This window comes from Podarcis melisellensis, assembly GCF_964234715.1.
Source record: "Podarcis melisellensis genome assembly, chromosome: 1".
Classification (NCBI taxonomy): domain Eukaryota; kingdom Metazoa; phylum Chordata; class Lepidosauria; order Squamata; family Lacertidae; genus Podarcis; species Podarcis melisellensis.
Window position 1 is genome coordinate 65,184,180 of NC_138528.1, and position 23,716 is coordinate 65,207,895.

General features: G+C 40.3%; 1 protein-coding gene across 1 annotated transcript in view; it reads left to right on the forward strand.

Moving 5' to 3' along the window:
- The window catches only part of SPON1 (spondin 1), a 268,015-nt gene that overhangs the window by 49,088 nt on the left and 195,211 nt on the right, over positions 1–23,716 (forward strand). Inside the window, exon 3 of the mRNA XM_081906840.1 lies at positions 7,865–7,998. Coding sequence (XP_081762966.1) covers positions 7,865–7,998 — 134 coding nt within the window. The remainder of the gene's footprint in view (positions 1–7,864; positions 7,999–23,716) is intronic.

Sequence of the window (23,716 nt, forward strand, 5' to 3'; positions counted from 1 at the left end):
CAGGGAAATATGCTAATAGTTGCCTGAGAGCTTGAGAAAGGAAGAATTTAAATTTTCTCTAGCTTTTTCTTCCCTCCTTTTTTTATAACTGTGCCTTGCATAATGTGCCATACTGCATGATTGCAATGAGAAAGGCTTCAGGACTATGTATTTACTGTTATTTCTTTATTTAAATATGCCTGTGTCTTGCCCCTAAGAGGTAATACTTTCCGGCAGTTAACAATAAAACCAATTAAAGCAATCAACATTAATTAAAACAGTAGAAGTAAAAAGACATAATTTTTAAAGCATTCCATCAGCAGATTTAAATCCAAATCCAAATTATTTTTCCCAAAGCCTGGAGAAAGTAAAATATATTTTTCCCAGCACAAGAATGACGTACGGGTAGATAAAGGTGAAACTCCCTGAGATGAGAATTCCTTTTGAAGGGGCATTGGTACCCAAAGCATCTCTCGCTGCTCGTAACCTGCCAAAGAGCACTTTGTCCTTGCTCAGGGGGCCAAAGTCTGCCCTCACCCCCTTGGCTTTCCTTTTGAAGAGCCATGGAACTGGCAATGGAATTGGGCAAGCAAGCAGACATTCCTGAGGATCACATAACAGCGGAGGAATGCTCCCCCATCAGCCAGCTCCTGCCCATCACTGGAGGGGAAAGGCAACCTACATCAGCCACCACCAAGGTTGCTCACAGAGAGAAGCTCTTTGCCCCTCTTTTCTGTGCAGAATGGTATTCAATCCCAGCATCAATTGAAAATTGGGCATGTTTAAGAGAGTATGTCCAATGTAGGATAGGCCAAGATACAGTCGTATCTTGGCAGTCTAAAGGAATCCGCTCTGGAAGTCCGTTCAACTTCCAAAAAGTTTGGAAACCCAAGCGCAGCTTCAGATTGGCTGCAGGAAGCTCCTGCAGCCAATTGGAAGCTGCGGAAGCCCCATCAGACGTTTGGCTTCAAAAAATAGTTCACAAACCGGAACACTCACTTCTGGGTTTGCGACGTTCGGGAGCCAAAATGTTTGAGAACTAAGCTGTTTGAAAACCAAGGTACGACTGTATTGAAAATAGGAACTGAGCAGGAAGAGAGAACATCCTCTCATGCCTTATGGATTCTTGGGGAGATATTTATTGAGGGCTTTTGTGGATGCCATCGTAGGCAAACTAAAAGGCAACCTTGCACCTGCATATGCCACACTGGTAATCCCTAGTTTAATGAGCAGGCTCAAGTTTCAATTGATTTAAGTCAACAAGCATCATTTCAATGGAGAGGAAGGACCTTCAGAATATATATACAGGTACAGTGGTACCTCGGGTTACATATGCTTCAAGTTACATATGCTTCAGGTTACAGACTCCGCTAACCCAGAAATAATACCTCGGGTTAACAACTTTGCTTCAGGATGAGAACAGAAATCGGCGTGGCAGCAGCGGGAGGCCCCATTAGCTAAAGTGGTACCTCAGGTTAAGAACAGTTTCAGGTTAAGAACAGACCTCTGGAACGAATTAAGTACTTAACCCGAGGTACCACTGTATATATCTATATCTATATCTATATCTATATCTATATCTATATCTATATCTATATCTGTATCTGTATCTATATCTATATCTATATCTATATCTATATCTATATCTATATCTATCTATCTATCATCTACCTATCATCCATCTATCTATCTATCTATCTATCTATCTATCATCTATCTATCTATCATCTATCTATCATCTATCTATCTATCTATCTATCTATCTATCTATCTATCTATCTATCTATCTACCATCTATCATCTATCTATCTATATCTATCTATCTATCTATCTATCTATCTATCTATCTATCTATCTATCTATCTATCTATCTATCTATCATCTATCTATCATCTATCATCTATCTATCTATCTATCTATCTATCTATCTATCTATCTATCTATCTATCTATCTATCTATCATCTATCTATCATCTATCTATCTATCATCTATCTATCTATCATCTATCTATCTATCTATCTATCTATCTATCATCTATCTATCTATCATCTATCTATCTATCTCTATCTATCTATCATCTATCTATCTATCTATCTATCTATCTATCTATCTATCTATCTATCTATCTATCATCTATCTATCTATATCTATCTATCTATCTATCTATCTATCTATCTATCTATCTAATCTATCTATCTATATCTATCTATCTATCTATCATCATCTATCATCTATCTATCTACCATCTATCATCTCCTTACAAGAAGTGAAGTGCCTAACAAAAGCTCTATCACCTGACAGTCCTTTGAGCAGGCATTATATTTATATGAGTTTGGAGTTTGAGTACTTCTCATGATGTCCCATGATGATCCAGACCATTGCTCTGGCCAGTTTCTTCATGCTTGCAGCTTAAACCTGTTGTTTGTAACTGCTGCATAAGAGCTACAAGTAAGCGTGAAAGTTTAGATCGGAGCCAAGGGGAATCAGCATAAATCTTGTAGATGGATATTTCCTGCTGCAATCTGCAAAACTAAACACTCTAGGCAAGCTGATTGTACTAAAAGAAAAATGAAAAACCATATCAAAATTTTATGTTCAGCAGTGCAGGATTCTGACTAAATAGTATGTTTATGATCTTGTTAAATATCTTTCCCCAGCTTACTCCATTCCCAAGGTTGTTTGAATCATTATTTCAACCCCCTAAGAAACTCATGCATTTACTGTGTTTGTGTCTGCACTTTTAAATCTCTATCTTTGTATTCCCATTCCATTGTCCACCTGTAGCTTTGATGGAAAAAATATTGTGAGCAGTCCCTTTGAAAGAGGGTGGTGGTATTTTATATGCTTGTTTATATAATGCAATGGTCATGACTGGCACCCTCAGATCCACCCACCCTGGCACCTGCTAAGCCCCCCTCCCTATTTTTATTATTATTTTAGAAATTGAATGTTTGCCTTTTGCGGTGGTTGTCTGTAGGGTGGTTGGTTGGTGGGGAGTGGCCACCGGGACCATAGAACACCAGTCCTAAAGGATCTACACTGGCTCCCAGTATGTTTCCAAGCACAATTCAAACTGTTGGTGCTGACATTTAAAGCTTCAAATGACCTCAGCCCTGTATACCTGAAGGAGCCTGGACTCTGAGCTGTAGCTCCAAGGGCCTTCTGGCGGTTCCCTCACTGTGAAAAGTGGGGAACCAGGATGCTCTCCCATCAGATGTCAAGGAGATAAAGAACTACATAACTTTTAGAAGACATCTGAAGGCATCCCTTTATAGGGAAGTTTCTAATGTTTGACATTTTATTATGTTTTCATATGTGTTGGGAAGCCACTCAGGGTGACAACCCAGCCAGATGGACAAAGCATAAGTAATCAAATTGTTGTTGCTGCTGCTACATTATTTTTTTTGGAGGGAGCTGGACTCTTTTTAGTCCATGCTTCATTTGTTTGCAGGGAGTACATACAGTTTTTTTGCTTGGCATTTGGAAGGGCCTGACCAAATTTTATTCTGTAAAATAAGTATTTTGTGGTGCCCATAACAGTTCCTTTAGACCTCCAGAGTTGCGGGTTGGGGACCCTGATCTATTTTTTTAACAACAACAAGAAGAAGAAGAAGAAGAACAAATTATTATTATTATTATTATTATTATTATTATTATTATTATTATTATAAATTTTTATACCACCCTTCATCCAAAGATCTCAGGACGTTTTACAGCATAAAAGTACAAGATTAAAACACAAAAGGCATCTAATTAGTAGGTTTAATCCAGAGAAATGTGACAAAATGACAGCAACAAAAGTTGACTTTCCTGCTTGCTTCTCTCCCTGGCAGCCCCAGCAGCCCATGGCAAAGGCTCCCCTCAGGTTTGGAGGATTCTCCTGAATGGGGTGGGCTGTGAGGGAAGGGGGGCTCCCCCAAAATCAGGTGAGCAACCTTTCCCTTACTGACTTAGCCTTTTTGTGCATTCAACATACCATACATTGTCTCAGGATGTTCAAATTGCTGTACCACATTGCAATAGCTCAGGCTGAGAAAAGTAACTCTAATGGCAAAATGAGGAAATAATTCCTTGTATATAAAATTACGCCTTGAATATACAATTAATAACATTTTCCATAATGCTTGGGCAATCAGATGCTCTGTTAAATAAGAATGCTGGATACATTTATGTGTAGTTACAAAGGAAATAGACAGTGATTATGGGTAATCAAAATCTGAATTACCATACTTTACATAATGAGACTATGTATTAAATAAGTATGGGCATCTAAAGCAGATACAGAACTACCACAGAATTCATAAAACTACATTAGGTACATAATAATTTGAAATGCTTTTAGTGTTACCTTGCCTGAATATGTGTTTCTCTTTGACATGAAATACTGTATAGGGTCTCTCTCTCTCTCTCTCTCTCTCTCTCTCTCTCTCTGTGTGTGTGTGTGTGTGTGTGTGTCTTCATTGATATCTGAGTTTTAAAAGACAGTACAAGTTGGGAACTTTTTTGGAATCTAAAGTCACAGTTCACAAATCCCGTTTCAGCAAGAGGGAGAAAAAGCAAAACAAACAATTTATTGTAAGAATCAGTATGGAATCTCAACCTTCTTCAAAGCGCTCTAAAATAAATTTTGAGTGGACAAGCACCTGTCCATTAAGCAAAACATTGACGCTGTTTCAGACTTTCATAATCCAGCATTGCATCTTAAAATAACTTGATAAAATGCGTAAAGAAAACATTTTTCCTCCTCTGGGAGGCAGTGAGCACTGAGAGGCAGGAACTCATCATCCCAGTCCTTTTTATACAGAACACAAAGGGCAAAAGAAAATGGGATGAAGCTACCAGGAATGTATTTCCTTTCAGTCATGTGATATTTAAGAGGCATAAAGTTAGTGCATGAGACTGCACAGGAGCCTTTTAAAAATGTTCTGGGGGTCATTCCATTAATTTGAACATGTGGTCTTTTTGTTCCTGCAAGCACTTCAATGTAAACCATGAGATTTTCCAAAAGAAATTTGCCATGCAGAGACTGAGTATGTGTTTCTACATCAGCCAAAATAGAAGGTTTATTGGTCTCTTGGGCTGTCTTATTCTTCCTGAAGAGTAAATCTGTGAAGCTCAAAACTACATCTGTGCCCATCAACATAAAAAAAAGTATCCGTTTTATTTGTAATCCAAGGCAGCTGTTCTGTACAGAAATACATGCATACGCACACACACCATGGCTCATGTTGGCAGTGGGAAGTACAATAATATTTCCCATTTTATCTCAGTAGTCTTTATGACAACTCTTCAAGACAGATCAGTATTATCCCCATTCTGCAGATGGAAACGAAGGCCCTATGACTTCCCAGATTCCATTTAGGATGTTTCCAGAATAAAATTTCTTCATGCTATGGAAGCAAACAGTGGTACCTCAGTTTACGAACTTAATCTGTTCCAGAGGTCCATTCTTAAACTAAAACCGTTCTTAAACTGAGGGGTGCTTTCCTTAATGAGACCTCCCACTGCCAGTGCCCTTCCATCATTTGGATTCCGTTCTTAGACCGAGGTAAAGTTCGCAAACCAGGACACTACTTCTGGTTTTGTGGAGTTCGTAAACCAAATTGTTCATAAACAGGACTGTTTTTAAACCGAGGTACCACTATATATATATAATGGACGTGAACAATGATGAGGGATGGTGAAAGCTGGGATTAATTTCACTTTCATAACACAACCCATAACACAGCTAGCTCCAAATGGCCTGGGATGGGGTTAACTGAAGAATGACCTTTTGCAGCATGGCCTTGACTGGCAGTCGGTTCCCCATGTAGCCCCATTATCAGAGATTAGGTTCTTAACCTGTGGGTCCTCAGATATTGTTGGACTACAACTCCTATCATCCCTAGCTAGCAAAGCCAGAGCTCACAGATGATGGGAGTTGTAGTACAACAACATCTGAGAACCCACAGGTTGAGAATCGCTGGATTAGGGAGAGGATGGGCCTTCTCAGAAGTGGCACCCAAAATATGGCCCTCCATCCCTAAGCGCAAGGGTGCCATAGATTTGACACCTCCATTGCTATATTTTAGGTGATGTGCAGGATCCATCCTGTTCTCTTGGGCTTTTCTACAGTTTTCCTTTTCATTTTTTCAGGATGTGTGCTGGGCTCTTTTGTTTCTATCTTTGTTGTATTGCTCTTACTCATCTGATTTTCATTGCTTTTAATTGCTTCTTGCTGTATTATTATTGCTGTCTTTATTGTAAAATAAACATAAAATGGTTTGATTGATGTTGATTGTTAGTCACCTTGAAATCCATGTCCAACAGTGGGATATAAATATTAGAACCAATAGGCAAATAAAGACAAGTGCACTTCAGACAGCACAGGTGTATTGACGAAATGTATAGAAACTATTTTCTATAGTCCCAGAGTTTCAGAAGCTGAAAATCTTTGTTAGATCTTGTATTCATGGTGAATGTAAGCTGACTTCTCCCTCTTGTTTCCCCTCCATTCAGCCTTAAGAATGAAGGAGGATTTATACACCTTGACCCAGACACTGATATCTGGAAGCCAAGGGTGCCAAGAGGGATGATAATATGATTTATATCTTATTGGTGCTATTATAAGACCTTGAATTTAGTAGAATTTTATGGTGCAGCTTGATGAAACATTACTCCTCTGCCATGCTACTATTCTTGCCACATAATAGCGGAAGCAATATATGCTTTATTATTTTCTTCCTGTAATTATCAAGGTGAACTTAGCCTTAAATCAATGGCACATTAAAGACCAGCTTTTCTGTACCTACTATTTATATAGGTGGTGATTGTTTCCCCCCTTTCTCCTTACTTGGTTTTATTTTCTCTTCTTTTGCCTAGCACAGCTGATATTTGAAAATCACCTGTGATATAAACAAAACAACTATCCTGTCTAAATCAACATATAGGAGAAAATAAACCTAGTTCTATTTATTATTTGTGTTTCACATAAATGTATACTTGCATAAGTGTAGAAAACCATTTTTTGTCCTATCTCCCCCCAAAATTGCAGTAGATTTAAGGTATTTTCCACTGGAGTATCACTGGTATAAAAAGGGGAGTGGGTCACTTTGATTTGAATCTTTCTCAATTGGGATGGGGAGTTACCCAAAGGCTGGTCATGGATCAGAAAGAGCACATCATTCTAAAATCCTGGGAATCCCCAACGTCAGGCCCTATATACTGGCCTCAGGAGGTGGAATGCTACTTGTGCCTTTGCATTTACAGAACAGATTTCATTCCAGTGAACATGCTGTGTTCTACTTCTACTGTTGGAGTGGTATGCCTCTAAAATACAAGTGGCTGGAAATTGCAGGTGGGGAGACTGCTGCTGTCCTCCAGGTCTGTTTGTGGGCTTCCCATGGACATTTGGTTGGCCAGCGTGTGAGCAAGATGCTGGAATAGATGTGACTTTGGCATGATCCAGTGGGCTCTTCTTAGGTTCTTAAGAGGAAGGGAAAGTTTTTTCCTGATTTCTCTGCTCCTTGCAGGTCCCACTTTTTGTCTTCTTCTATCAGCAGATGTGGTCACTGGATCAAAGCCATCATGTGAGCACAGTGACATCACTTGGATTCCACCCAGGGTTAACATAGCTCATTTGACTTATGTCAAGGCCTAGAGTCTTTGCAGAGTTCCCCAACCCACATGCTGGATTTTCTGTGGCTCTCCTGAATTTAAAAGAAAACCAACTCCTGGAATTTCAAGGAATGAGGTTATACCAAGATTTTTGTAGTGGCTAATATGGCCCATTCCTAATCATTATATCATATATACATATGGTATAATTTTGTATAGCATCCAGTCTTTTCAGACACTATGATATGGATGATTGTAATGAAATATATTTTTGTTATGTTTCTTTAGATTATAGATGAAGAAGAGACACAGTTCATGAGTAATTGTCCTGTGGCTGTTACTGAGAGTACACCGAGGAGAAGGACCCGCATTCAGGTCTTTTGGACGGCGCCTCCTTTGGGCACGGGCTGTGTGATTTTGAAGTAAGTCAGTTTATGGTCCAAACATTTTGTTGAAACCTTGCTGAATATAGCGTACTTTATTAAGTTGTGGTGCTTTTTCATGTCTCACGTATATGAGCCAACAGCATGGCGGTGTGTGCAAATGTGTGTGTATAACATCAGATTTGTCTTTTATTTCTTAAATTATGTATTTTTGGTCATTGCCACTCAAGGTAGCTGGCACACCCTAAAGACACAATACAGATTCAAATGACCAAGATTTTTAAACCCGCTGAAGAGTTTGCAGCATTGATGAAATTGCTTGTTCTTAGTGCAACCACAGGAAAGATCTTGGCAGCATGTATTCCAGTTGTTACCAAATGGCTGGAGCTAAATAACAGAAGCCTCTCTGAGCCCTAGTCAGCTACTGGGCAGAATTGCAGCATGGGATACCTACTATCAGCTCTCTTGTCTCTGTCATACACTCCCATAACATAACTAGGCTAAATGTTACACCCATCACAGGGATCAGCACCCACAGGGAGAGTTTTCAATTACCATCAGCCCCAAACATATCACTTAGTTGAACTAAGTGAGTTGGAGCCATAACATATTGGACTTTCCTGTCTACTCTTCACACCATTGGTAGTTGACCATAGGAACAGAGAGACTCACTTCATGACGGCCCTGACTCATGCAAGGGGTTCTAGGTATGAGAAAATTACCACAGGAAGGTCAATTGCTAGGGTGAGGGTATCATTGAACCAGGCCTGCTTGCCAGTCAGCAGTATGGGAGACTCCCCTTGCAAGACTCTCATGGTACAGGTCATCTTTAGGAAAGTCTCTTCCCTTTACTTCCATTGGCAACTGGATAGCATGATCAGAGGCAGAACACACCAGACTACCAGACTACCAATTGTGAGCAGATCTTCAATGATGGACAAGAGGTGGTTCACAAAGCATTTACAGGTCTTGAAAAAAAGGTAGATAGGGATGGGGGAATGGACAACCACAGATAATATCAGCTATTTATTGTGTAATTAGTTACTTTACATATTGTGAGCTATAGCTCTTCCTTGGGAGCAGAATAAAATTTAGGAAGAGGGGACAGTCCCAAAAACTGACGTTGTGTTCCCTATTCCAGGCAGAGGGATGTTTTCTCACTTAGAATAATCAACATTGGTGGCATTCACCCACATAACATCTCAGGTGGATGCCATCCATGATCAGTGATTTATCAGTTAATGTTGTTCTTGCCTTGGTAGATGATGGTTAAGGAGGCAAGAACTTCACCACAATCCCATGTTCAGATGACACACTAAACCAAACCTTGGCTTAGTTGTCATGGAGCCCTGATCTAAAAGCACTGGGTTGGCGGCGGGAGCAAAGTGAGTGTAAGCTGTTTTCTGGGAACCAGCACACTCGTGTACTCTTGGTAAGCTATAGTTTGGGTTACTATAACATGAAAATCAGATCAATGTCTCTGGCTCCCCCTCCCTGTCCTCTGTAATTTTCAGTGGTTATGTGAAAGGCCCTAAAACTGTTCAACTGATTTGCAGTGAGGTTTCCACAAAGTGTCATTTTAAAGGCAATGGCCTGGAGGCAATATATCGTTTCCTTTATTTTATTTATTATTTATATCCTGCCCTTCACCACTTTGATAATCCCAGGGTGGGTAACAACAATTTTAAAAGCTATTAACAAAATTAAAACACTCTGCAATAAAAGCCCAATATAAAACAGCAGCCAACAGCTCTGATCAAAGCCTTATACCATCAAAATGCAGCAGTAAATTTCAAAACCTCCACCAACAAATAACGGCAGCATCATGTGCTTATAGAAAGCTGCATGTGCTTTATATTCTGGACATAGACATGGGTTATCAATTGCTCTTAAGGGAGAAGACAGAAGGGCCACAGTCTGTAACACCACTGGTGTGTGTGTGTGGGGGGGGAGACTTAGTTTGGTCTCTGTGATGTTGGTCACCAATGCCTGAGGCAGTGCCTCTTTGTTCACAGTCCTCTGTATTTCCACCCTACATTTTTGGATATCCACAGGAAGCCCACAGAATGACTGACATAGCCTGCTTTTCCAATCAATTTCCCCACATGTAAAATGGATGAGCATTGCATTGTCTTGAAAAGCCAGTGCTTGCATGCCAACATTTCAGCTGCACAATATTGCTGGCTGTTTGCACCACTTTTAAAATCTTCAGCACTAATTGTGCATTATTTTTTCCTGGTGTGATGGTCAGAATATATATATGTTGGTGGTTAGATGTGCAAATAATTGGAGGCACAAGCTGGGAGAAGTGCATTCACTGCAGAAATGGAAACCCTTTTTACGTACATAGTGCAAGGGCTTCTCCAGGCTTCCTACAGAGTGGGGGAAATTCATAGAATTGTAAAGTTGGGGAAGTGCCTCACTGGCTGATATTTTTATGTTTAATTTTGATGGCTGTTTTGCAGATTCTTCTGGTATGCTAATATTTTGCTTTATGATTTGGTTGAGTTGTGAAATGATTTCTGTTTTATAACTTCTTTTTTAAAATAGTTAGCCACTTTGAATTTCTTTCAAATAAATAAATTGCACGCGTAACCACTTGCGCTTAAGAAATCTCAAATTTCTTTCTTCTTTCTTTTTTTGCTTCCCTCAAAATTCCCCAGGCCCAGTTTAGACTTGCTGCAAAACAATCAAAAAGGCATTATGCACCTGCTGTTATACATGCGTAGCTTCCCTTTTAAACTAGGTCCACTGTGCAATGTTAGCACACCAGCACAAACATCCACTCTGGCTATGGAACCCTGTTGTTCGAGCCTATGAAGCAACTCAGTGTCAGTTAGATATGCTGGGTGCATAGAACACAGCACGAATACGTAGCTCGGTAGTCTCTGGCATCTCCAGGTAGGCTGGGAAATCCTAAAATCATGGAGTTGACAGTCCTGAAATAGATGGACTGGTGGTCTGACTTGATGTAAGGCACTTACCTAAATTCCTCATATTGTTCTTGCAGAAGCCTAGTGGCACATTAAAATTGGCCAATCACCTGAAGAAAAGTCTGCAGATTTGCTTTGAAATTCAATTCACACTAATTGTTGATATTTATTTTTCATCAGTTGTCTACAGAGTCCCACAAAAGCTAGGATCACAATACTGGGAGGAGTTTCTTATGGTGGGGCAGGCTGGCAACGTCGTAATCTTTCGACATCCTGTGTAATACAAATGTGAAGAAACATAAAGCTGCCGCATAAAATTTAAAAATTTGAGTCAAAAGAGAACCGGATGAGTTTTCTTGAGTATAAGTCAAAAGACTGAAGCCTGTTGAACGGAAGCAGCTTCCTTCATTGCGACTTGTTAGTGAGAATGATTAGCAGTATAATACAGTGCTAAACTGTTGTGCGGGGGCAGCGCAGTACATAGCAATTATCATTTTTGCTTTTGGCACAAACTTAACACCATGTACATTTTTTTCCTACCAGGATGTAAAGCTTTGTGCACATCTAAATTATAGGGTTTACAGAAAGCCTCCCCTCCCCCTTCCACTCTCCTGTCGCCTCCGCCCACCCACATAAATGCATACAAATGTTGGACACCATTTTCTCAGCTATTGTCACATCTGTGAAAGCTACAATGCTACCATAAAAAACCCGAAGCACTCAAAAAGCCCCACCCACAATCCTGCTATGAAAGCAGTTGTTTCTGAAAGGCGTAGGGTGGAATTCTGCTACCTTAAGCACTCAACAAGCGTTGACACTATTAGCTGTTTTTATTTTGGAGGCCTTGCATATGTCAGAAAGTACATGACCATTCAGGGTGTATGTCCTGTTCAAAGGCTACATTGCTGTTGGGAATGTGTTCATTCTCCATCCCCTTTTTGGGAGACAGTCCTCCTTACAATTTGGGAAGCTGAAAGCAATGATAGGCCAGAAAAAGGTAAGAACGTAGGAATCTGCCTTATGCCAAGTCACAATATTCCTCTATTGAGCTCAGCAAAGACATCACCTTGCTGACAAGGTCCATATAGTTGAAGCTATGGTTTCCCCAGTAGTGACGTATGGAAGTGAGAGCTGGACCATAAAAGAAGGCTGATCGCCGAAGAACTGATGCTTTTGAATTATGGTGCTGGAGGAGACGCTTGAGAGTCCCATGGACTGCAAGAAGATCAAACCTATCCATTCTTAAGGAAATCAGCCCTGAGTGCTCACTGGAAGGACAGATTCTGAAGCTGAGGCTCCAATACTTTGGCCACCTCATGAGAAGAGAAGCCTCCCTGGAAGAAACCCTGAGGTTGGGAAAGATTGAGGGTTCAAGGAGAAGGGGACAACAGAGGACGAGATGGTTGGACAGTGTTCTCAAAGCTACAAACATGAGTTTGACCAAGCTGCGGGAGGCAGTGGAAGACAGGAGTGCCTGGTGTGCTCTGGTCCATGGGGTCACGAAGAGTCGGACACGACTAAACAACACCCATCTATACTGATGAGTAGCACCTGTCCAAGGCTTCAGACAGGCGTGTTTCCCAGCCCTGCTTTGCAGATGCTAGGAACTGAGCCTGGGATCTTCTGCATGCAAAGGAGATGTTGTACCCTCAGCTACGGCAACAACTCACATCAACCCTGAGTGCTCCTATCCCCAGTGAAATTCTTCTACTGAAACTTAGAAGTTATTTGAAAACTGAATGTTAGCTTCAGGCTGAAAGAAAGGCAAGATTATGCAAGCATTACAATAAGCCAAATTTGCAGAATGGTTGGAAACTTTGCAACAGTTCACTTTCCTTCTCCTATTTGTATCTGTTGAGTCCCGACTGTCCATGAAATATGTGACCTGGGTTGCATTTGTTGTTTGGCTAGCAGCAACACTGTCAAATAACTTCATCACAATATGTTTTTTGTGTGTGGACAGGGGGAGCTTCTTGTGGTAGAAACTGTGTTCAAGAAGAACTGGCAAGGGAAATGTTTTATTCTTTTTAAGACAAAGCGTGGAATTTGTTATTTTTAAGCATAAATCATTCCCCTTATGGTTTATTCATATGGTTCTTTTTCGATGTGAGCAGCCACTAGAGGGTTTGAGCAACTTGAAAAGGACATAAAGTCTGCCAAATTAGAGATTTGGCAGATTTAGAACATAATTTACATGTTGTTGTTGTTTTTTAAAAAAACCATTCGTTTGGAAAATTGTACAGCTGGAAAACTGGCTTTGGTGTTAGCATAACATAATCCAGACATTAGGAGTTAGTACCTTGAAGATTTTTGGAGCCCCTGTTTTGTGAGTTTGAATTGTGGACCCCAAAGATTATACTTCATTTTGAAGCTTCCTTTTACCTGAAGGGCCTATGGATGTGAAAAGCACATCTTCTGGAGTTCTAAGGTTCTCTGGCATTTTAAATGTAAGAGATTCTATATATTCCTTTCTTTTGATTTGGGCTAGTTTACATCTCAAGGATCACTCTTTTACTAGCTACCACATTTTGAAAATAATTTTATCCAGCATCCCCCCCCCCATAGAATCTATGCAGTAGTTTACATAGACAAGATCTTCTTCCATCTGACATGTGGAGATTTAAACCAAAGCACTGTCAGTTTGCGTTTCTCAGTGCAGAAAGCATTGATCTGATGTGTAGAAATCTTTCCTTTTCTAATTAATTCAAGTGGGTTCTGGAAGCTTCACTGTGTGAAAGAAACAAGCAGAAGGTTCATGATGTTTGGGTTATTCCTTCAGAGAAGCTGAGTACAGCTGGCTTAAGCTGGTTCTGTTATTTCTTCTGTCAAAGTCATGATAACTATAAAAGTAAGGCCAGAAGGAGCCTGGGTTTCACTTTCTCTTTCTATCTCTTTTTCCTTCTGGTGTGGTGTTCCTTCTGGTGTGGTGTTCTGGTGTGGTGTCATGCTATAGTGTTAAGGTTTAGACTTATTGTAAGTTATTGTGAGTATAAGCTAAGTCTGCTGCAACTAGATTTATTATGGACAGTGCTAATTCTAAATGTATTGGATTTGTGACCATTATTCTCATTTGCCTTCAGTAGCAGCAAAGCTCTGCTGGATGAAATTTAATTGCATCTTTTCTGTTTTTCGGGAATCCTGCAACGTGTTTAAGTTTTTACTCTAACTATACCTTGGAATCTACTCTGGAACTATTGAATTCTATTGAGTAAAATTCCATGACAAGCACTTCACCGGTGCAGCATTCCATAACCCAGAACAGATAGGTATGATGTTGAAGGTAGGGCTGGCCTGCCCATTAACCTTGCTGAGGCTGTCCCCTCAGAAGGCAGGACAGCTGGAAGGGGCAACAGAACTGGAAAGAAAGGGGAATCCTCACGCACCTTTACCACTCCTCAAAGGGGAGGATAGGAGCTGCTGCTGCTGCTGCTGCCATCCCAGTCACCCCCTGGGGAGGAGATGGTCCCCCTCCTGCTGCCTTTTCCTCTCTGGTCTCCTTGTTTCTCTTTCACCACTTCAGCTTGCTGGGGCTTCACCTTGAGTCATCTCAGGTGGCAGCAGAGGCAGCAGCATTTTCCGTTTTGCCTCAAGTGGTAAACGGTATTGGGCCAGCCCTGTGGAGGGGATAGAAAGTAAACTGATGCAATTAGGTTCCCCACCCCTGATCTAATGATTTTGCAGATATCCTTTATGCTCCTTAATAATCCTGTTAAAAAACTGCTGGTATCCGTGTGTATAATGTGTGCATTTCAGCCACTTCTGAAACATGGCAGATTCTTCATAGAATCATAGAAGTGTTAGAGTTGAAAGAGACCCTGAGGGTCATCGAGTCCAACCCCCTGCAATGCAGGAATCTCAGCTAAAGCATCCATGACAGATGGCCATCCAACCACTGCTTTAAAAATCTCCAAGGAAGGAGAGTCCACCACTTCCCGAGTGTGTCCATTAATCACAATTCTGTCATTTGTGGCATTAGCTACCCCTCCCAGTTTGGTGTCATCTGCAAATTGAATGGGCATCCAAGTTGTTTATAAAGACACGGAACAACAATGAGCCCAGGACAGATCCTTGTGGCATTCCAATTGTCACCTTATTCCAGGTTGATGAAGAATCATTTGTGAACACTCTTTGGGTTCGGTCAGTCAAATCCACCTAAGAGTTGCCTCGTCGAATCCACATTTTACCAGCTTCTCTGCAAGAAGATTATGGGGGATTTTGTCTAAAGCCTTACTGAAGTTCAGTTTCACAAGTGTCAGTCACATAAATATATCCCAAGATGGACCTCCTCCTATCCCTAAATCCTGTGCTTCATTATAGTGACATCTGTGTAATTATGATTTCACATGCAAGTTGCTGTAATTTTGGAACACAGCTGTTCAGAATCTCTGCACCAAAAAATAAACCTAGCTGCCAACAACACTAAGAGTCATCTCATTCAAATTCTAGCTGTTTATACTACTGTTCCCACTGATAAATTACCATAAATTATGTGTGTGGAAGAGAAGACAATTACTGTATGATAAAGTACACACATCAAGTATATTGAAATCAGCGACAGGGGTTGTTCATTTCTGGAGGAAAGTTACTAATGATTTAAGTTGGAAAATGTTATTTCAAGGAACTGGGATGTTAAAGTTTTTATGACATCTGTTTCCAGTTTTGCAACATACATAATATGATTCAGTTGTTTATATTATACAGATTATGTACAATATTATACAGCTTTAATTAGATACATTTAAAACACCAACATATCCATGTATGTTGAGGGAGAATAACCTGAGAAATTTATCACAAACAGTGGGGATGTCACCCTACTTTTCTTTCATTTGTGATTTATTGTTACATGTTTGCAGTCCCCCCTCCCCCGAGTTAATTTAACAGATTTTAACTGTTTAGACAGGGATGATATGAGTCTAGTTGATTGAATTAGTGCTGTGGGAAAGCCTGTCTCCAATTTGTGAACAGTTTGCTTCCATTTTTCTGCCTCATTTCAAAGCACTTTATAATTTCTTTCGATGTTCAGTGGGGTGCAGGTTTGAGCTTACGTATCACTGTATGGTGACCGAGGGTGGTGTATGTTTCTTTTCATCATTTTTCACCAGCCCTCTGAAGCCTCCTCAGCTGCCTGTGCTTCATGATATGAAAAAGTCCCATGAAGGAGTCAGCTCATGACGTCTCTCCCTGGCCTTTAAATAAAATGCTAGAGGAGGTTGGGTCCTGAGCGCCTGAGATTGGCATGCTCGCTGATTTTGTTTTTAAGGGAAGTTCTTTTGTTTACCCTTCTTTTAAAGGAAAATCAAAATCCACACTCTTGGCATCCACCTAATGATTTTCAAAGGTGAAAGTACTTTGCTTTTTAAAAACATCAAGCAACAGCTATTGGGCACATAATGAGCAGCATCCCCACATTTCTATGCATTTAGAGGAAAGCCCAGCTGAAGACATGGTGGGGTTTTCAGCTAGTACAGTGACCCAGGAGGCCTGAAGCATGCAAACTGCCAAGTACAGGATCTGTAGAATGAAAGAAAAGATGCTCACAAACAGTGCTTTTTTTCTGAGGACACTCAAGGGGATGCAGTACCGCAACCTTTATTTCTAGAAGAAAAGCACTGGTTAAAAGTGTGGCTCTTACTGTAACAACTTCACAATGAGTATCGGCACCTTTTTTTTCTAGAAGGAAAGCACTGCTCACAAACGCCCCCCAGCTAGCTTGAAAGTAAGGTAAGCACAACAAGGAAAAAATGACCATTCATTAACTAATATTTTACCAAAATATTTTACCTGCCCTTCAGTAATTTTCAAATTTGCAATTTACTTTCCTCCCATTAATCGATGGGAGAATGGTTGGGGAAAAAATGAAGAAATATTTGGCACGGCACTAGGGTGCATACCTATGAATTGTAAGAATTTACTGCAGAGTATCACTTTCGGTGTATTAACCATAGGGTTAATACCTAACTGTAACTTGTTTCTCATCCCTGGGCATATCATTGGACAGAATGAATCACATGAGTTGTGAATTTCTTTACTTTCAATAAGGCCATCACTGACTGGGTTGGGAGCAAGGATACAAGCAACATGCTGTTCAGAAGTCACATGGTGAGTTACACGATATGGCTGGCTGGGGTGTGTGTGTGCGCATCACCACAGAGATGCCAAGCCCCATAGATTGGCATATAAACCAGCTGTTCAGCACATTTTTTATGCTGAAGAAGCCCCCCTCGGCTTATACTCGAGTGAGCATGCTTTCAGGCTGCTCCTTCCTCCTCTGTCACCTTTGCCACTGTTGGCGGCGGAGGAATGAGCAGCCCGAAAGCAGCCCTTTTGGGCTGTTTGTTCATCCTCCGCTGCTGCCGCCACCACCAGGTTTGTGGTGTGGTGAACTGGCTTATACTCGAGTCACTAAGTTTTCCCAGTTTTTTGTGGTAAAATTAGGTGCCTTGGCTTATATTCGGGTTGGCTTATACTCAAGTATATACGGTATACTTGCCTCGGTCTTGAAATATCCAGAAGAAGGAAAATAACAGGGAATCAATGTGAAAGAATAAGATAATTTCCCTGAATTATGAAATACTAAGATCTGATTTATAAACTCAATCCCACGGAAGGGTGTCTTAAGTTGATTTTAATGGAAACAGGCTTTGGCCTTTAAAGACCTGTCCTTTCTGATCCATTATCGAATGAATCCTTCACTCCTCTGCATTGCAAGCAGTGAAAAGGCAAAGGCTGAGAGGGCTCCATCATTTCCTAGTTATTTGCCGTTTGTAAATGAAAATCATGGTTAATTTAGGAGCCTGACAGCTGTGGAACATTTGCCATTCCACCACAGCTGTCAGTGGCATTGTGATTTGTTTTACAAACAGATGTTTAATTCGACTTCAGTGTGGTTGTCAGGCTTCCACCGCTTCCTTCGCCTTTATTTAAAGGGAAATAATGAGAGGAAGGAGAAAGTGAAATAAAGGGGATGTTCATTGGTTTGTGTCTTTCCAAAGCATAAATCTGGGCAATTAATAATGACATCAGAAATGTTTTTGGCTGCAGAAGGATTGAACCTAATAGTTTTGGAAAAAACCTACAAGCACCAGTTGAATCCAGCCTGACTCATTATTGCAAAATGGATGTTTCAAAATGTTTTCTGGTTCTGCAGGCACAGAAGGAATATTTTTTTCAACAGATGCAAAATCTAAATCAATGTTAACAATATTTGGATTTTGTGTGGAGGGATCAATATTACTTACGAACCTTAAACACCAGTAACCATGTAACTCATGATGCAATTGCCTAACAAGTAACAATTTAACATGGAGCATTTTTAAAATGCTAATAATAATGGTGATTAGTTATCATAACGCTTATAGTACTTTTCAGTATGCAGAATGACTCGCAGATCTTACTCCATTACAACGAGTGATGTATGTGGTGGAAATGCTTTTGTAGTTCCAGGGATGGGAGTGAATCTTTCTGTCCTGTGCACACATACTAGGAATATTGGAAAATTCCAACCAAAAAGGAAAAGGAGGCAGAAATTTCTGCAGTTCATGTATTTGTCTATGATCAGGATCATGTGGGATCTCTGACACTGCGGGCCGCAAAATGTCAAGGTGGAGGACAACTTTGCCTCCTCAGAGAAATTAGGCCTCTTTTGAACAACAATAATAATAATCCTATTTGTGAAGCCAAAAAGCAACCATATTTATGCCCAAAATCGGGGATTAATGATTAAAATGAAATCAAAGACAATCCTATTTTCCTTTCTCATCAAAGTCAGAAAGCTGTGTAAACATGGATTTAGAGTCTATAGTCTTGGTCCTGTCCTTCCAGACCTAACAAAACTGAGGTAAAAATTAACTGTAACTGGCACCATACCTGCCAGTTACTTCTAAGCTAGGGACTTAATTTTAACAACCCAACAAGCAACTGAAGAAGAACAGAGAAACAAAAAAGAATTAAGTTTGAAACAACGGGCATACCACAGGGCACTGACTGTGGCAAATAGGTTGCTTATTTAAGAATAAGTGCCCCACTTAGCTTTGGGATGTGGCTCAGGTTGCTCTTAGTCCTTCCTGTGACCAGCATTTCAACCTTTATGCCATTCCCTGCATAGGCTGTCTGTGGTAGTAAGCCAACATTGTAACAGTGGCATCTGCCATTGGGTTAGCCCCTACCTGAACCCTTCGCCATCACTGGAATGTTGGGGACTGGCTTTTAGATACAGTTACCATGGATTGTATCTCTGAGCATAGAACTTCCAAATATTCATTCTCTCACACACAAAAATGTGAGGTACATTCTTGTAACTCTCATTTCCTGTTGGAGAGCTGAGGACAGCAACATGCATGAAGGCTGTCGCAGTGTACCAGTAGCCTTGCTGGAACTATATTCTGCTTCTCTAAATTCCAAGTGTGTTGATCTAAGTATTATATCAGCATGCAGACAATGCCTTGTGTACGATCCAGAGGATTGGATTAGAAAGGGGTAAAATAAATCCTGCTTGGATTCCCAAATCTTGAAGCAAGTGTTGTTGCATATGGCATATTAAACAAATGAAAAAAAAGTAAAAGCAAATAAAAGCAAGTAATTTATCTTCATTTCAAAACACTATAGAAGTGATACATAGAAAACACAGAAGCATTTTTTAATTCTATTTTGCTTTCAATTCCATTGGCTGAGTTGATCTACACAGCTCCATCTGTGTTCACATCTCACTGTACTCAGTTACCAAAAGTGATCAAACCTATACCAAGAAACAGAAAGATCTGCAAGCACCACCACTTTCCTAAAAGCCTCTGTTTCTCAAGAGCAAAACAGCTGATGGTAGATGTTTTCTGCTCAATAACCAACTCTTTCCAAAGCTATAACTATTGGAATTCAGCTACTTGAAGCTGCCCACAATGTGAGCAACTTGATGAAGAAAAGAAATGAGTGTGTTTATTTCCATGTGCCACATTTCTCAATAAAACCAAGCAGACAGGAATTAAAGTATTACTACTGTCTAATCCATTTCCACTGTAAAAGCTTGACCACATTTTGATATACACAGTTCAGTCCAGTTCAGAACTGAACCAGATCTATCTGAAATGCAGTTACAGACCAGGGAACTGGTGTAGTTGAGCCAACATCCTTCTCACACATCCATCTCAGCTCTGGGTTGACTCATCATACACCAGGACAGAAGAATAAAGATGATTGGTTTTCACATTGGTACTTTGTGGTGGCCATCACGTTGAGTGACATCCAACAGTGTCATTGCAACTTCACAACAGAGTTTCTACTAGATCTCATTCCCTCTGGAACTCCCCAAGTGCCCATAAAATCGGCTCCATTAAGTTGGAGAACCTCTGGGGTAGATTTTGGTGGGGTGCAAGTATTTCAAGAGGAAGTAAGGGAAGACCCATTGCACTCACTGGTATGACATAATATATAATACATTTCACATTATGAGATCATTAGTATGATGGAAATATGCCTAATTAGTTTGACTGCATAAAAACAAAAACAATAGGAAAAGAACATGTATTCTATAACACAAAATATAAACAGCAATCAGATCAAAAGCCAAAGATTCAGCTTTCAAGTGCTTTGTGGAACAGTAAGGATTCACTTGTCTCTGAAAAGAGGTAAGAGGAACCAACATTCTCAGAGGGAGGGGAAATCATGATTCAGGGGCCAGCACAGAAAAAGCCCTACTCATAATTGACTACAATCTTATATCTGTAAATGAAATATGTGGGTGGCATTTTACTGGCTGACCACAAAGCCTCATCGTAGTTTATAAAGAGCCAGACATTCCCTGAGATGGTCAGGACTCAGACTGCATAGGAACAGGTCAAAACCAGCACATTGAATTATATCCAGAAAGCAAGGCGTAGCCAATGATGTTTCAAGATAGGCAATACATGCCATCGACAAATGAGCAGCTGCATTCTTGAGCCAGTTGCGCTACATAAAGCATATTGCAACAATTCATCCTGGTAGTCAGTCATCATAACAGAAGCTAGAAATCTATATTCCAAAAGTGGGTACATCTGGCATACCAGCTGACGTAGTTAAAAAAAACCAGTACCTCTTGGATATCCAGGATCAATGCTGTTTGAAGGCTCAAAACAGCAATCCCGATCCTTAATTGGCGTATGACCCCCTCCTCAGCCAGAACACATATTTTTCAAGATAGCCAATCCTCCGAGTCTCTCAGCATTATAATCTCTATTTCCCCCCAATCCATTGTGAAGCATCCTGCTCATGCAAATTGCTTGCTCAAGCAACATCAAGGTAAAACTCGCTTCATGCAAAATGTTGCAAAAGGAATTGAATTTGTCTGGAGTGAAGATAATGATGAACTCTAGAAGACCAGTTAAGTACAGTATATTGACAAGTTGTTGCAGCAACAATCCTTTTACAGTCTGACTCCTTGTTTACCAAAATGTCTGTCTGTCTTGCACTTTAATGAAAAGTGTGTGAATTTGTGTAGATGTGAAAAAAAGAGGCTAGCAACAGTTTCACACAAGCTGTCTGCTGAATAAAGCAGATTTCATCTGCAACAAGTGACAAAAACACCTGCATTGCCAGTATATCTGTAAGAATGTCATTAATACCAGAGAACTGTTTGGAAAATTCCTTCAGGAGCTTCAACAGAGCCTGACAGACTGGTGTTTGGGAGCAGTGATGGGTCCAATATGGGCCAATAATTGAAGCTGAATCCTCATAAGACAGAGGTGTTCAAGAGGGAGACAGATGCTTAGTGGAGGCTCAGGTGGCCTCAGTGGTTTGGAGTGCCTCTTTCTAGCTTAAGCTAGTTCACCAGCTCCAGCCTCTTTTGGACAGAGATAAGTTGGTCATTTTACTCATTGCTCTAGTTAACTTCTGGACTGCAGTGTTGCAACATGGTGAAGGTGGATTATGGATAAGTTGGAAATTTGTTCTGGTTCAGGAAAGCCAGGAGCTATGACAGGAACTCTCACAGGACTGGAATGAAGCAGTGAGCAGCAGCAAAAGGGAGTTATGTGTCCAGAGATGAAATTTCAGCAGTATCAGAATTTTGGGAAAGAGCCATAGTTCCATGGTTGAACATCAGCTTTGCCTACAGATGGTCCCAGGTTCAATCCTTGGCCTCTCCAGGTAAGGTTGAAAGAGACCACTGTCTGAAACCATGGGGAGTTGCTTCCAGTCAGTGTAGACAATACTGAGCTCAATGGAACAATATTTTGACTCAGTGTAAGGCAGCTTCCTATGTTCCTGTGGAGGCTTGGGACTGAAGAATGGCCTAAGAAGTTTCTCGTTTTCTTGGATATATGTTATCCTTATCTCTCTCTGATGGGAAGTCTGAGAGGGGGGAAGTGCATGCTATCTTTTCTCTGAGAGAGCTGAATAACCTATCCCCAAGACAACTACTACTGAGAAACTAATTTCCAAGCATGTAATATGCTTCTGTAGTGTCATTTATGGATGGCGCTAATGTACCATGAATGCTGTGATTTATACCTCCAAGAGGCAGGAGAAGAGGGACCTTATCTTTTTCATTTGCAATTTATCCACATGTACACGATTTGCAAATTACACTATGGATGTGTATTTTGTGCTTGGGGGAATAATTTTCCCAATACAAATATTAGTATTAGTATCTTCCTGCAGGAAGAGCTTGCTGGTTCAAGACTTGCCAGAGCTACCTGAATTATGAATAAATGAGTGGCAGTGTGGAAAGAAACAGAGGAAGGGGGATTTTCCACTGCTATGAAGCTGACAGGACACTTGAGCAGTAAAATGAAGTGAATGTTACAACCCAGGTATATTTCAGCTTTATGTATTACTTATTAACTAGAGTATATATGGCTCGAATGGTTGAAGAAATTGCAACTATGTTATATATACACATGAATGTAATCTGACATCATGTTTGGGGCAGCTTTTAATTATTTAAAAAGGAACATTTGAATGTACTTTTGGAACGAATTCTACTCTTAAATATGAATCCCAAAAGTGTTTCATTAATATGATATTACAGAATGAATAATGTAACGATGCTATATTGTGATATTACAAAACCATAAAAAGAAATCCTCCTTTCTTCCCTCCTGATTTTCCCCCTTCCCCTGAAACTTCATACACAGTGAAGAGAAGCCAATAAAAATCTTTTATGTAAGCAACACTCTCTCCTCTGCTGCCAAGCATTTTTAAAAATATATATTTTGAAATAAAGGGATCTTTGCTGCTTTTCTATCTGCCACAAGCACTTCATAGGAAAGGATATAAATAATATGTGATAAGGAGATGGGGAAAAATCCATACAAGTTTGAACAGTATCTCATAGCAATTGATTTGCTGTTATAAAAGTGGACTGATTTAAGGTTATTGGTGCAATCATACTACCTCTCATATTGGCAACAAATAGGTGAAACATAAATCATTGCACCTTACATAAGCAGAAGAGACTGTATTGTTTTGAGCTACTGATCCTATTGAAGTATACTGCAGAAAGAATTACTTTTCAAATGCACCCACCTCGAGCCTTTAGTTACTTGGAATTCACATAGATTACAATGCAAACCTGCAACATTTGCTCAACAGCAGTCATTTTGATTTTTTAAAAAATTATCAGGAGCTGGCCTCATCCTGACTTTGGCCAAATGGTTTTTAGGTGATGATCTAGAAGAGTCATCTAGGGAAAGGAGAGGGAAATCAGTATGCATCTTTAGACCTTCTTAAGTTTACATGGGGCAAGCAGGAAGTGAGCTGCGTCACGGCCCCACCACAAGTAGGACAAATGTCTGAAATAGGGTCTTGATGTACAAATATGTGCATAGGTGATGCATGGAATTGGGATGCCT